Here is a 14,274-nt window from a genome sequence, read left to right as displayed (position 1 = left end):
TCAGACTTGAGTTTGGATCGTATGCCTAAACCCACCAGTAGCAAGCAACCCATGACGGTAAAGGAAACCGGAGCAGGCGTTGGATTTGGAAACTCAGAAAAAACATGTGCACTATCAACCTCCTGCCTGCCTCTTGATTTGGTTAGGATACAATCACCGCATACCGGGTCGGCTGGTTGCTACCATAGCCATCTGATGGACTATCATTTCTTCTCAAAGCGATGGGTTTTTATTTGTGGGTCCTGCAATAAAAGATGATAAATGGTGAGTTTGCTTCGTGCGCATGAACACAGAAAACAAACATACAAAAATAACACCATCGTCATTACAAACTTCCGCTGTTTTTTAATGTTAATGTTCTGTTTGGAATGGCTCCATACATGTGTTGGCTTAGCCGCTAATTACTGAGAGACGGGATACGAAGAGCGCATGTATCTGCAAGTATTAGTTGGCGCGCTTTGGCGACGGCAAAGTGACAATTATTTGTGGCGCAACGGCAGCCTGCATCCATCCGGCGAGCCTTTTTAATTCAGGTGCATAATATTCCACAGGGTCTCAACGGGTCTTTTCTTCGAAGTTTCACCATGGTTATTCTGTTGGCCGTTTGCTGTGGTGAACGCAGGTGTAACTACAAAGAAATCCAAGACACCTACCGAAACATCATCCTGGTAGAACTTCGAAGTCTGGTAGGCCTACGCCGACGTTGTGGTGTGATTTGTTGGGGTTACGTTTCGATTAGAATTGATTAAATGTATGGCCACTAAATAGGGGAAAGCCTACTAAAACGTGGACTGGAAATATAAAAAATGAGCATGCGCCACCTTTAGGTGGGCTTGCCCTCCCGTGTTACCATATTGCTGCCTGCATGGCGATCATTTCACACTTTAACTAGCTGACGCGTGTTTTTTATTTCAGAATTTGACCAGCTCATTTAACATATCCAAAGAAAGGGATCACTGCCCATCAGCGAAGGTAAATAACTCTAGGCTACCTACAAAAGTTTCAGCACCATGGACAGGGTTAAGAGAAATGTTTCACGGGCTCAGCACTTGTCGTCACATATACTTGACAGCTCCAGGTTATCCTGTCTTTGTGTCACATTGGTTGTAATGTCACTCTCATTACAGGCACACCACATCCTACGGTCCATTCATGCTATGATTCAGCAGTTTAGATGCCACAGGGGAAAAAAGTCAGAGACGGGCTTGGAAAAGCCAGTCGACAGCATGGAACAGCTCCTCACTTTCAACTGCAGTCAGAACATGGTGAGGAAAGCATTTGACGTTTACCAGCAACAACTTTGTATACACTGGTCTTGCATATAAGCACACCCGCTCTATCCCCCTTTAATAATACAGGTTATTTGTATCACACTTTAAATTGTTTTATTTAATAACCTACTCAAATACACCCTTCATCTGTGATAATGACATTGCTTCCTGTGATCGCAACCATTAAAAAATCATTAATATATTGCAGAAAGTGAAAGAAAAGGCCTGTACTACTTGTTATTGTATTTTTTATGTCTTCAGGTAAAGCAAAATAAAGTTTGTCCTGCGAGAAAAACAAAAGGGAAGAAGAGAAGAAGGCTCAAGCGCCTTAACATCATCAAGGCACTCATCAACTGTTGGCAGAAGTTTCAAAGCATTCTTTCACAAACTCAAACAGATTAAGAAACCATGATATCCCACATGATAATATTTTCTAAATTAACAGATTATAAATGCGTTTGCTGAATGAATACATGTAAATAGACCAAATACAGTCAATAAAGCTAGATGTCTTTTGTAATACGATAGATGACGAGTTTATATTTTGTAGCTTCCAATGTTCGGTAGTCTTACAGATCTATAGTGTAGATCCTTTACATGTTGTGGTATTTCTATACTGTATGTTTGATCATTGTTCTGTTGCTATAATCCTGTCACATGATTTCATATAAAACAAGTCATACACATCAGTGATGGGATCATTTTGTGGTTACACTTCATAAGTGATATACATCAATACAGATTATGCAAAATGTTTCCTTGTGATTGCAGCGCTCTAACACGACTTATACATTTTCATCCACTCAATGCTTAGCGCATCTATATAAATCAGATAAATAATAACAGGACGATGCTTTGATGGCCATTTTTAATGAATCACAAACATTTCTATAAGGCAGGTAAGAGAGCTCAGTCGATACTGCTGTAGATCTTACAGTGTAAATATGCTAGTTTTTCAGCCTGGCGTTTCCTCAGCAGGGGAAACCACTCCCAGTGATTCAGCTCCACCACCCTGTATCCTGCCAGCCTGAGCTGTCTCCTCTTCAGGGCATGAAGCCCCATCAGCTGCTGTGATTGGTAGCAGTGGTGGTTCCTGTTGGACACCTGAATGGCCAGCTTGACCGGGGTTCTGTTCAACTCCGTCCGCACGTCAGTTAGCATGCGGGGCCTGGTCGTGGCGAGCTCCGTCTCCACACTCATCTGTTTTATTCCTTCGTCAGCCTCTAGTCTGAGCAGAGCTGGTGACGAAGATTGATGTGACAAAGCGGAAGGCTCCATGTTCTTTTTAGAGGAGACCATCTGTGTTAGGAGATCTTCAGTGAGCCTCACCCCTACCATTGCTAACAATTTTTTATGAGCATGACTGGTTGACAAGCTCTTCTCTGGAATTACAGCGGTTTCCATACATACGTTCACAGGTAGCGGAATCCCAGTGGAGTCTAGATGAACCAACAGGTCTATAGAGCGGGTGTGAGGGAGAATCATTCTTTTACATACAAACTGCTTGCCCCCCAGCAACTCCTGCAGCAGTCGCTCTGCCTCCTGAACTTCTGGTTTCTTGCATATATCCGTCTGAGCGTACCTCCACAGCATTTCTGCAGCCTCCTCTCTTGGTCTGACCGCCAACCGTGGGCCGGTCCAGTGAGGCAACTCTAGCCCAACTGTCCCATCTAGCGTGAACAGATCTTTGCTCAACTCCAGCTGGGTCTTTTTCAATGCTTGGCTGACAAACTCCGGGCTCAGGGCTAACGCCAGGAGGTCCTCTGGGAACTGCTCGACAAAGGCCAGGCCTAGGAGCCCCGTGAGAAGATGCTCAGGATAGCGCTGGAACTCTGCCTTTCTCTGTCTCATGGCCGCAACAAGGCTGGAGTACAACTCCGGACACTGGGAAGGGGGGACACCCAGGGTTCCGAAGGACCACAGCAGCTTGCAGGAGTCTTTGCTCCGGCACTGTTGCGCCAAGGAGGGCAACCTCTCCGCCACAGACATGAGAATAGCATCGCTGCGGTAGTGAAGCGCAGAGCACGCCAGCGTCACGTGCATCAGCCCCATGACGCCCATTCCCGGGACACGCCGCGGCACCTCCCGAGCCATCACTTCCAGCCACACCTTGTGGTCCAGGTGGTTGAACCGCAACAGTTTCATGACATTCACCATAGCAAAGTCGCTCATCTCCCTCACCACAGAGTGGGCCTTGTCTACGAGGCAGGCTGCTGTTCTTTCGGAAAGGGATGTCTGCGATTTAAAGAGCCCCAGGCACACGGTGCCGACCTCCTCTGGTTCGAGTTTATCCAGGTGGCGCAGTAAGATCGCCTCAATGGCACCCACTAAATCCTTTGGGCAGTGCCTTCCTTCCCCCATAATGTATACCAATTGGACAAGCTCAGCCACACCCACGTGCTGCAGCTCTATGGAGTCATAGAGCTGCTGTAGGAACTGAGGCACCGGCTTCTTCAGGCAGCGCCACAGGTCGGCCGCCAGCAGCAGCTGGGGGAGGCTCATCTGAGAGGCCCGGTGTATCAGCTCGCTCTCAAACAGCCCGAGTATACTGTGAGCCGGGGGCAGGTCCAGCCACACAAAAGACTCCAGCACCTGCAGCAGCTGAGCGTGGCTGAACTGCCGCAGGTTCTCCACCGAGTAGCGGAGGAGCATGATGAAGCGCGTGTCGCTCCTCACCAGCGACGTCTGCTCCTGGTGCAGGTGACCCAGCTCCCGGAGGAACTCGGCCACGTCCGCCGCCTTCAGGCTGCCCTTCAGCACCGACGCTTTGTGGAGGAGCTGCAACGCCCGTTCGGATTGGATGGCAGGCGGCCTCCGGCTAAGGTCAAGGGTCGTAGAGGCGTACTCCGGCCGGCATCGCTGAAAGGCCCGCGGGTCGGGTTTGTAAGGATCCTCCTCCGACGGTTGGGCCTCTCTGCTGTGGGAAGACCGCGGTGGGGTCCTGTCCTCGGAGGCTTTGTTGAAAGCCAAGTCCAGGAGCTTGTTTTTGGTGCTGGAGAGGCGGCGTGAGGAGCTCACACTGTAGTGGTTGCTCTGCTGCCTGAAGGAGGGCGCGGCGACGATGAAGCCCTGTGCGTCCTCATCGATTTTGGCTTTGATCGCCGCGGCGTCGCTCTCCTTCTTGGGACGGCGATACAAGGTGGGGTTGTAGTGCAGCCGATACACCCCCGGGTGGACAGTTGCCTCCGTCTCCTTCTCTTGCTCATCAGCCTCAGCCTCTGGGTCGCCAAGAGCCCGGTGGAGTTGCCTCGCCAGGAGGACATCCTTATAGTATTGGGGGACATGGCCTCGCCTGGCCAGCAGGCGATAGATCACACATGCAGACATCGACTCGTGTGACTGAAAGGCAAAGAGAAGGATAGAAAGAGAACATATAATTCAAGCTCTGTTTGGGACACTTATTGTCCTTTCTTTCAAGTTTTCAAACAGGGTATGTAATTTTTGCATTCAAAGTATATATATATCCTCAGTCAGGGTTTATTTAACAGTCATAAACCATTCATTCCACATATTGAATGATTATTTACATTTCTGCACTTTGAGTCTGTGTATGAAAAGTGCTATATAAAGTTGCCTTGCCTTGCCTTCTGTTCATCTTCAAAGTTTTAACAACATATTTACAGATTCGCAGGGCGGTTATCTTGTTTGTATTTTAAAAAGCATACACACACAAACCTCCTATCGTCAAGTTCCTACCTCCACGTGAAGGGTATCTGTCGATGACCTTTTAACTAAATATTTCGTTCCTATTCCAGATTAGCGGTGCTAACATTGTAAACTATGTTCCGTTTTCAAGATGTATTATGAAACCTAGATCCAAATACATCGCATGTATGTTTACGTAGACTATTTTACTAGAAAACAGTGCAGAAGACTCACTACTCACTACTGCAGCTCAACCGAGCACTAGTTATAAATGAAGATCACGTGGTATCACATAACCGGAAGAGTGTTACAAATATTGGAACACGACAATGCACATTATTTGACTGTTTGACTTTCGAGTAAAATAAAATAGATAACTTCACTTATGAACCTAAGTTGTAAGGGTTGCCATTCATTTTCAACAAGAACCAGAACTGCAACCGTTCGTCCAACCGTTCGTGTTGCGGTAGCGGAACCTTTGTTGTAATATAGGGTTTCTCACGGGTGTACTAACCTCACGCACAGTCTTGAATAGCCGATCCTCCATCGATATTGACGTATGTATTACTATTTCTTAAATGCATCGTAACATAAAATATATAGAAAAGTCTAGATTTGTGATGACGTTTTATTTTCTTGTGAATTTAGCCTACATGCATTACTGGCAGAGCAAACGTCCAATCAGTATTTCTGGTCAGGGCAACTCTAACTTTGATCCAGTCAATGTTTTTAAAAAAGTAACTTTAACTACCATAATGCGTACGATGAGACTGAAACGTCATACGTTATTTCTATCTAATTCAAATAAAATGATCGCCTGGTTTCCTTCAGCAGTAATTGGCTCTGTGATTGACAAGCCATGGCCAGTGTGGACATGGATCCTGATGTTGCTCGGAGGCTATTCGAGGAGGGAGCTACCTTGGTCTTGCTGGGTGTTCCTCAGGGCACAGAGTTGGGTATTGACTACAAGAGCTGGAAGGTTGGTCCCCGCTTTCGAGGTGTTAAGATGATTCCTCCAGGATTGCACTTTTTGCACTTCTCTTCTTCTAACCCAGCTCACATTGGAGGTGAAACTGGCCCAAAGACCGGCCTCTTCCTCACCCTTAAAAGTCGGGAGATCCTTTTGGCTAACTGGGATCCAAAAGAGGAAGATCTAGACTTCTCACCCTCTGAGAATGAGGAGGAGGTGAGTCGGGTTAGGGCCAATTTACAAGACTTGGACCCATTCCTTGGGCCCTACCCATATGAAGTGATGCGAAAGTGGGTGTCTCTGACCGACCGCCTGACCCAGGACGTGGCCAATCAGCTGCAGCCTCTGTCTGGCAGAGTGTGTGCCTTCTGTGACGTCATCCCTGAGCTCCAGCTCAAACACACCAAGGACCGGGAAGAGCAAAATCTGCCCAAGAATGACGTTGCGTGTCAGAGTATGAAGGAGGGCCTAGAAAAGCTTCCCCAGATGAAGCAGAGGGAAGGCACAGAGCTGCGCTTCTCCAGTATCCCCACTCAGACATACCCTCCGGGGGCCACACCTGCCCAGATCACCCAGTGTAGCCTGGATCTGAGCTACGCCCTGGTGAATCTGCTGGAGAAGCACTACAAACTGCAGCCCCTCAACGTTCTAGGTGAGAGTCCGTAGAGTTGGTTGGGAGTCAAGGCAGACATTCACTTTTTTTTTTTATACTTTACTAAATGGGAAAACTTTGTTTTGTGTAATTAACTTTAACAATGCTACCTTCCTCCACAGGCGAGCTTCAGTTTGCCTTTGTATGCTTCGTGATCGGGAATGTGTACGATGGCTTTGAGCACTGGAAGCGGCTGTTGGCTCTCCTTTGCCGCTCGGAGGACGCCATGCGAAGCCACAAGGAGCTGTACTTGGGCCTCATCGCCGTGCTCTACCATCAACTTGGAGAAATCCCACCAGACTTCTTTGTTGACATTGTATCGCAGGACAACTTCCTCACGTCCACACTCCAGGTAGCCCATTGGAATGATTCATAATGGTGACTAATCATCTTTACATGGTAATCAAATAATAATACAGGAATGTCAGGCCGTGTAAAAGGTATGTTTTAACCTGCCCTGATAGCATATTGTGAAAATGCTCAAATACTTTTTTTTTTCTCAAATACTACACATATTTTCTTTTAGTAGATGTTCTATAGATGTTCTATTTACAATTAAATTTAGCAATTAAGATATGTTTAAGTTGTGCATATTAAAGCAAGGGAAGGCCATTTCATTTATTAGCATTTTTTCTCTTAACATCCCCAAAGCCATTAATGAATCAAATCAAGCCAACATTTTATGACCTAAAAACAAATTTGAAATGGCTATGCAATAAAGAAATACATGAATGTAACATTTCTGACCATACTCTTCCACCATCCAACACATTATACAGTGCATTGTATCGTTTAAAAAGGTGTCCACCCTCTGTTTACACTCATTGGTTTCCAGGACTTCTTCCAGTTTGCCATCGGGCCCGGCGTGGACAGCACCCTGCGGAAAAGAGCGGAGAAGTTCAAGGTCCACCTCACCAAGAAGTTCCGCTGGGACTTTGACGCCGACCTGGACGACTGTGCCCCCGTCGTGGTGGAGCTGCCAGAAGGTGTGACACCTGAGTGACCCCCTTCCACCATCCCTCTGCTGCGGGCCACGCCAGGTAGAGAGACGGGACACGCAGCCCGGAGATGCAAGCAGAGGCCCACTCTTGTTTGAGAAAATCTTTACATCAGTGCCAAAACCGTCTCCATGTATAATGCATTACTGTCTGTTCCTACGCTGTTTCAAGCAGTGATCATTTCGATTTCAGACATTCTGTATCACTCTATCAGATTTCTTTGGTGCAGTAATAACAGATTGTGACAGTAATGGAATAGTTCATTGTTGCCCTCTAGTGGGCTTAATGTGTCTGGAATACAAGTCATTGTGGAACTTTGAGCCCATTGCACTTGGTTTAAAACCCATGTTGGATACTGTACATTCATTCACCGTTTTTTTTCAAAAGGTCAGCAGCTGTTACAATTATGTCATTGATATACACTGAATACTTACCCTTATACTATCTACTTACTGAACAGTCCTTCCCATGATACTATCTACTTACTGAACAGTCCTTCCCCTAATACTGTCTACTAAATGCAGCACTGCCATTGCAGGATGTGTCAATACCTCCCAGTAAGTAATTGCTCATTTCTGGACTTTCTTTGGACTCTAGACTTTTTTTTATGGTTTATTACAGTTTCGGGAACCCATCGAACAAGTTTGATTTGATTTGTGGAAAAGCAATTTCTCAGTCATCACCCATGTGCTCCTTATTTCCAGGATCTTGAGAAATAAGAATCCCATTGTAAGTAATATGCATCAGATGGCGGTCAATCATTTATCATTCAGTTCTGGAACATCGGTGATGAAACTGAACTATCACAAAGCAAAATAAACCACAATAGTACTTATTTTTGGCAGGCATTTGAATGGAGTGATTGATTATCATATTGTATTGAGCACTTGTTATACGCCCTACATTCCTTTGTATTAAACAAAGCATTTCTTAAAGCCTCATGAATAATCTTTTTTGTTAGACGGCAGATTTCATTTCTTCCACATAATAGAAGCGGTACCAGAATGGTTAATATTTCCACTAGATGGCAATCATAGCCCTAAGTTTGCGGAGCCAGTCCTACTCAATAGGAGTCGGTGATGGTGCAAAGTATTTTATACAGAGTCAGAATATAGCCAACTGATATTTATAAAATATGGCGACTTCATTTCCAGACCCCTGCAACATCAGTATGGATAAATGCCAATAAAGTAATAGAGATGATTGTGTGTCTGCGCCCGCCAAAGTAGGAAGTCCTGTAACCTCCAATGTTGTGAGAAGAGGCTTTTGGCCTTGCTTCGGTTGATTCTCTTGATTTTCAAAGTCTTGGTTAAACACCAAAAACATCTCCATTAAACAAAAAAAATGTTCATAGGCCTACGATTGATTCTCTTGTTCCGTACACAACTTGGTGTGAAAACATTTGGCTCAATCTTACTGATTGAGATTCAGCCAAAAGCGCTGAGTCAAGACGGATCCGTCATGTGATTGAAAGCCATTCTAAGTCTTGGTACCGATAAAAGTGTTTGTTTGTAATTGGACTGACTTTGATGGATGCACATACAATAGTTAAGACAAACTGCATAACCTAATTACATGGCTCTTTATTAGCCATGAATGTGTGGGTGTGAGCGTTTCACATGTGATGGATTGGGACAGACCTGCTTGCCTGTTGGACTATCGGTCTTTACACCCATTCATTAATCCATTCATTTATCGTGTGCCAGTCCCTCTGTCTCTTCAGCTGGCCGTCTTTTATGTGATCACTAAGCCAGCGCCTCTCTCTCCTCTTTGAAGCCGTCTCAGAACATTGAAGCTGAAAAAAGGCTTAAGCCCTTTAATGGAATTATCTGAATCAGTTGAATCACATTTTCCGAATCAATAGCGTAGGCCCTGCTAATGTCGATCCAGATCCCGATACACAACGTCTTCCTTCCTTTTGAACCTTGGCACTGTGGAACTGATGGATTTCATGGAGAATACACTAGTAAAGCTCCTTTTTATATTATTGCCGTTGAATAACATAAAAAAACAAACTGGTTTTCACTCTTTGCATTTCACTGTGAATGCCCTTCAGGCTTTTGTGTGCGATGACATTTCCCAGATAAAGAAAATGACTTGCAAATCACTAGCAGAAACGTAGTGATTATTTTGCATAGCATGTTATTCTTTCTTCTTTTTGCTCAGTTGTGTGCAACGGTGTACATTGTTTATGAAAAACGATCCCAGCTGATGCCTTCCTTGCTATGGCCTTGGCATTCCTCTCCCTCTTATAGGATCACAGTAAACAACCAGTCATCCAACAATTCCTTCACTTTTCCTGGGTTATCTACACAACTCGCCCCAAATTCCCTTTCCTTCTACACCATTCCGGTATGGAAAACATTTCCCTTTGTTATCTCTAATTTGTTTAGTTTAGCGTGGTCCCCCCAGAGGTGTGTGGTCAGTGGTGGTGAGGGGGGGGTCCGAGTGAGGGCTGCATTGCTTGTGTGTGTGTGAAGTCTTTCAGGGCCCTGTCACTCCTATACTATATATTTGGAAGCTTTCTCTCTGGGTAAGGAGGACAGGGGCCGGTCATTTCCACAGAGCTCCTGAGCTGCTCTGGACCCTGCCAGTGTAAACACTGTCCCTGGCTCGCTGTGTTGCCCTTTTGGTGCTCTTCCCTGTTCTTCCCATCCCTGAGGCTCAGACTCCTGTCCAAGCCTGGACACCGTGTGTGTGTGTGTGTGTGTGTGTGTGTGTGTGTGTGTGTGTGTGTGTGTGTGTGTGTGTGTGTGTGTGTGTGTGTGTGTGTGTGTGTGTGTGTGTGTGTGTGTGTGTGTGTGTGTGTGTGTGTGTGTAAGCACATTCATTTCTAAAAAGAAAAGCGAAAATATTTAATTATGACATACTTGTATGATTAATTGATTCCTTTGAACAGATACAAGAGATTTATTAAACCACTTAAGTCATGTCATTGGTTTTAATAGCCTAAGTGTTGATGTATGAAACAGCTCAATTATAGAAGGTCTTCTGGATTTTCTCCTCAAGTAGATAAGTTGAAGCGATCAGGTCTGTAATAGACCAGCAATAGACACGGCTCATTGAGATGTTTTCTTCAAGCCCAAATGCATGGCAATCTTTCATTACAACCAGTATATCCTTCAGTATGTCATATTTCGCCTCACACAAATTGCACTGACATATTCCAAACATCCAAGCCAAACACAGTAGGAAATATAACTACAATATAATAAGTTCTGCGATGTACATTCAACAGAAAACAATGATGATGGAGCGAGGGTATGAGGGATGGAAGCGGAGGAGACTCTAATATAAACAGGATCAGAGTATGAGGAGTAAGTTGTGTATACAAATTCCACAAGATACTGGCGTCATCCACGCCTGCCAATCCTGTCTTCTTTTGTTGTTGTCTGCTCCAAACCGTCGGGAGATCTGTTCCAATCGGTAAACTTTTTTTGAAGTCATGCAAGGCGCATAATTGTAATGAATGGCTTGTCAGAGAGCGGGCGTTTGGTGATTAACCATGTCTCTGTGATAACATGTGGGAAACATATCGCCACAGCCTTGTGAACCACTGTGCCGTTCACTTGCCTTCTCTTCTCCACAGTTCATAGGGCTTACGGGATGTGAGGATCCATGAGCCAAACATCACACTCCTCACACACTGTTGTGTGTGTGTGTGTTTGTGCAAAGGGTGAGCTGAAAGGTGTCCGTAGCACAACGGTAAACAGTTGTCATGCCCTAGCTTTTGTTAAAAATAACATTTCCAATGACAAATAGTGATGAATGGCTAATCTCTGTTTTGCAGTGAAAAGTGAGTAGGGCTGTAAACCACCTCTACTACTGCTATCATTACCATTCACAATAGTTTAGTTCCATATATAAAGCATATTTCACTCAGGGAGATCCGAAGTGCTGTTCACACTAAAACAGAACATAAAAAAAGTGCTAAAACACTTAGCTACAAACTAACTAAAAAACACTAAAAGCCTTCCTATAAGAAAGGTCTTCAGGGTTTTACGCCCTCTCCCCCCTCTCCTCCAGGTCCTGCGTGTTGATTAGCGGCCTGTGATTCCTCTGTATTCCCCTGTCACCCATAAGCAGCAGGCCTTCACATGTCTGACTCGCGTGACCCCAACCTGAGGGAGGCACGTGGATCACTTTCCCACAGTCTGTGTGTGTGTGTGTGCGTGTGCGTGTGCGTGTGCGTGTGCGTGTGCGTGCATAAGTGAAAACAAGAGGTAGAGAGAGTAGGGCAGCTATAAGGGAGGCAGGGGAGCATGTGAGCAGTGTGTTCTGTTAGAGTGATCAGGTCAAGTCATAAAGAGCTGGGGCTTAAAGCAACGCGTAAGACCTTTGAGGTTTGGTCAACAGGCGTTTGTTATGCATGTGTTTATGTGGCTGTGTAGTACATAAGGACCGCACAGGTGGCCGATACATCTGCCTAACTCACTGCACTTGTAGCGATGTTGGTCCCTCTGGCTATCTGAACTGATCGCTTTCAGGTGAGTGCAGTGCAGTTTTCAGTTGTTACTTGTTTTCTTTAGGTTTAGGAGATCACTGCACTTGAATATTAGATGTAGACAAATAAGGCACATCTAATTACTTTAGTGTTATGGCAGGATGAAGAATCTGGAAATGTGTCTTGCCTTGAATCGCGTGTCTGCTTCAGACCCTGAGCAGTCGGATGGGTAATTGAACTGGTACACCATTTAGCATAACAGCATTCTCTCTGTCTCCCCCTCCCTCCCTTCCACCTGTCAATCAGTTGAAAGCTCCTTGTGGTGTGTGTGAACATGTGTGTGTGTGTGTGTATGTTGTCCTTGGCTGTGGAATACAAAGCTGAACTCTGGCAGACATTGTCACAGCAGTAAGGAGTTGGATATCCCTTCCCCGTGACACACACACACACACACACACACACACACACACACACACACACACGTGTTGTGTTGAGAGCTTAAGTTTGTGTTTGTGTGTGTGTGTTGGGCGAGGGCTTAGGGATGAAAATGGAGCCTCTAGTAGCAGGGCGACTATTGGCCTGTGAACCATTGCATGATGGAGAAGGAGGGCAGGGGGGCGTGGGGGGGGTCAGTGGTGGTGAATTGGTCTTCACCGCAGGCCTCTGGGCTAAACGTTTATCATCTGAAAGTTTAACACACTGTTTAGTTCTTGGCCATTATTATCCCTTCATGTCTCTGTCTCCCTCTCCCTCTCCCTCTCCCTCTCCCTCACTCACTCACTCACTCATTCCATCCCTCACTTAATCACGTTTCCGTTTCTGTTTCTTTGGCCTCTTATGCTTCCACTGCCCATTTCCTCCAACATTTATACATGCATGATTTATTAACCAGGGTTTTATTTTCGGCGGTATGTGTGGTAGTAAAATACAAAATATATATGGGGTCTCGCTTTCTCTCGCTTGCTTCCTCACTCTCACTTTCAACCTCTGTCTCGCTTCCTCTCTCTCTCTCTTCCTCTACCTACTCTGGGAACGGAAAGTTATGTCAGTGGGTATTTTTGATCAAAGTGGAGCCAAAAAAGGTTAACCATTAATAAAAATACCTTTTAATTTTATGTTTTAACCCCAAGGTAACAGTCAAACTAGTCACCTAATGTACACCTTTATTTCTGTTATGATCACAAATGTGGTCTCTGCTTGTATCCCTAGCAACATACCTTTCTCTCCATTTATAGTCCTTCATATTTCTTCTTATTTTTATACATGACGTGTTTGCTTTACTTTTCTATTTTTCTTCTCCGTCAGGTTTACAGCCGAGCTTCCCTCTGCCGAGCGCTACAGGTGAACAAAACTCCTCACTCGTTAATCACGCCACGGTCTTCTCTCTGAGTCCAAAGGATTTACTTTGTGAGAAACAAGGCCTTTTGAACGTCCAAGCGAAAATCCCTCTCTTCCTCCTCCTCAGCCTCCCCTCTCTTTTTAGTGCGTCCATAAATCTCTCTCTTCCCTTATTCCCTTATCATTCTCACCTTTCCTACCTCTGCCGAATGCTTCTTCTGTCCCTCGCTTATCGTTTATCGTCTCCTGTTTGGGCCTGGGGGCTGGTTGAACTGAAAGGGCTGATGGTTTACTTTTGTATTTCAATACTCCCCCAATGAGTTGATTTCTATTTTCTTTTGCCATCTTTCTCTCTTTTCCCTCTTCTTTCCTTTAACATTTATCATGATATGCTGGCTCTGTTTCAGGCAAACCGAACTTTAAATCACTAGCAGACGCGCGCGCGCGTGCACGCACACACACACACACACACACACACATAAGCACACAAGCATACATTCTCATGAGTGTGGGTTGGATGTCATCAGTGTGTGTGTGTGTGTGTGTGTGTGTTTGAGGTATTTAGTAAATAACCACTAATTACCCCTTTGGTGCAAACGTTTTCCCTTCTCCGCTCCACATCTCCGCCAACTTCGGCTCTCTCCAAACTCACAGACTGGCCTGCAGCTCCCGGCTCTGCACAGCTGACCGTCCCTCACATGGACACCCTGTCTATCCAGGGTGTCCCACGTTGCCACTGTCACCGGTGCCATTAAAGATGTCTGTTTGGACCGGCTGCTGTTGGAGGGAGGAGGGAGGCTATGCAGGGTCCAGGGAAACTCTGAACAAGTGAGTTTTGAGTCTCTTGCAGAAGCTGGCAGAGCAACTCTGCAGTCCTGACATCAGCAGGGAGCAGGGACCACCGATTAGATTAAAAGGTGGTCCGTAATTGCTCCAAGACTCACGCTGTGTTGCTT

At 45.5% G+C, this 14,274-nt stretch overlaps 2 protein-coding genes and 1 long non-coding RNA gene across 4 annotated transcripts; 2 read left to right on the top strand and 1 right to left on the bottom strand.

Annotated features, from left to right (window-relative positions):
- The first annotated feature begins 554 nt into the window (after positions 1-554).
- LOC311359582 lies at positions 555-1,666 on the top strand. The gene is made up of 4 exons (XR_014638256.1): positions 555-686; positions 916-972; positions 1,128-1,265; positions 1,533-1,666. It is a non-coding gene; the product is annotated as an uncharacterized lncRNA (long non-coding RNA).
- Positions 1,566-5,152, bottom strand: fastkd5 (FAST kinase domains 5). Its single transcript, XM_084479631.1, has 2 exons — positions 4,968-5,152; positions 1,566-4,610 (listed from the first exon to the last, which is right to left on the bottom strand). The coding sequence occupies exon 2, from the start codon at positions 4,596-4,598 to the stop codon at positions 2,181-2,183; it is 2,418 nt and encodes an 805-aa protein (XP_084335757.1). The 5' UTR covers positions 4,599-4,610; positions 4,968-5,152; the 3' UTR covers positions 1,566-2,180.
- A 188-nt stretch (positions 5,153-5,340) lies between these two features.
- Positions 5,341-8,438, top strand: aar2 (AAR2 splicing factor). Of its 2 annotated transcripts, none has more exons than XM_084479065.1 (4): positions 5,341-5,473; positions 5,751-6,538; positions 6,661-6,890; positions 7,374-8,438. In XM_084479065.1, the coding sequence occupies exons 2-4, from the start codon at positions 5,776-5,778 to the stop codon at positions 7,539-7,541; spliced, it is 1,161 nt and encodes a 386-aa protein (XP_084335191.1). In that variant the 5' UTR covers positions 5,341-5,473; positions 5,751-5,775; the 3' UTR covers positions 7,542-8,438. The 2 variants fall into 2 exon arrangements, with proteins under 2 accessions (XP_084335191.1, XP_084335190.1); XM_084479064.1 differs by having other exon boundaries at positions 5,431-5,473; positions 5,748-6,538.
- The last annotated feature ends 5,836 nt before the right edge of the window (positions 8,439-14,274 follow it).

Source organism: Micromesistius poutassou (assembly GCF_964030765.1).
Source record: "Micromesistius poutassou genome assembly, chromosome: 15".
Classification (NCBI taxonomy): domain Eukaryota; kingdom Metazoa; phylum Chordata; class Actinopteri; order Gadiformes; family Gadidae; genus Micromesistius; species Micromesistius poutassou.
This window is presented reverse-complemented; position numbering and strand designations above follow the sequence as displayed.

Excerpts from the sequence above, each read along its gene's own strand:
- fastkd5 (XM_084479631.1), bottom strand. The coding sequence starts at position 4,598 with ATGTCTGCATGTGTGATCTATCGCCTGCTGGCCAGGCGAGGCCATGTC.
- aar2 (XM_084479065.1), top strand. The coding sequence starts at position 5,776 with ATGGCCAGTGTGGACATGGATCCTGATGTTGCTCGGAGGCTATTCGAG. Across the intron at positions 6,539-6,660 it reads GCAGCCCCTCAACGTTCTAG|GCGAGCTTCAGTTTGCCTTT; the intron begins GTGAGAGTCCGT and ends CTTCCTCCACAG. Across the intron at positions 6,891-7,373 it reads TCCTCACGTCCACACTCCAG|GACTTCTTCCAGTTTGCCAT; the intron begins GTAGCCCATTGG and ends ATTGGTTTCCAG.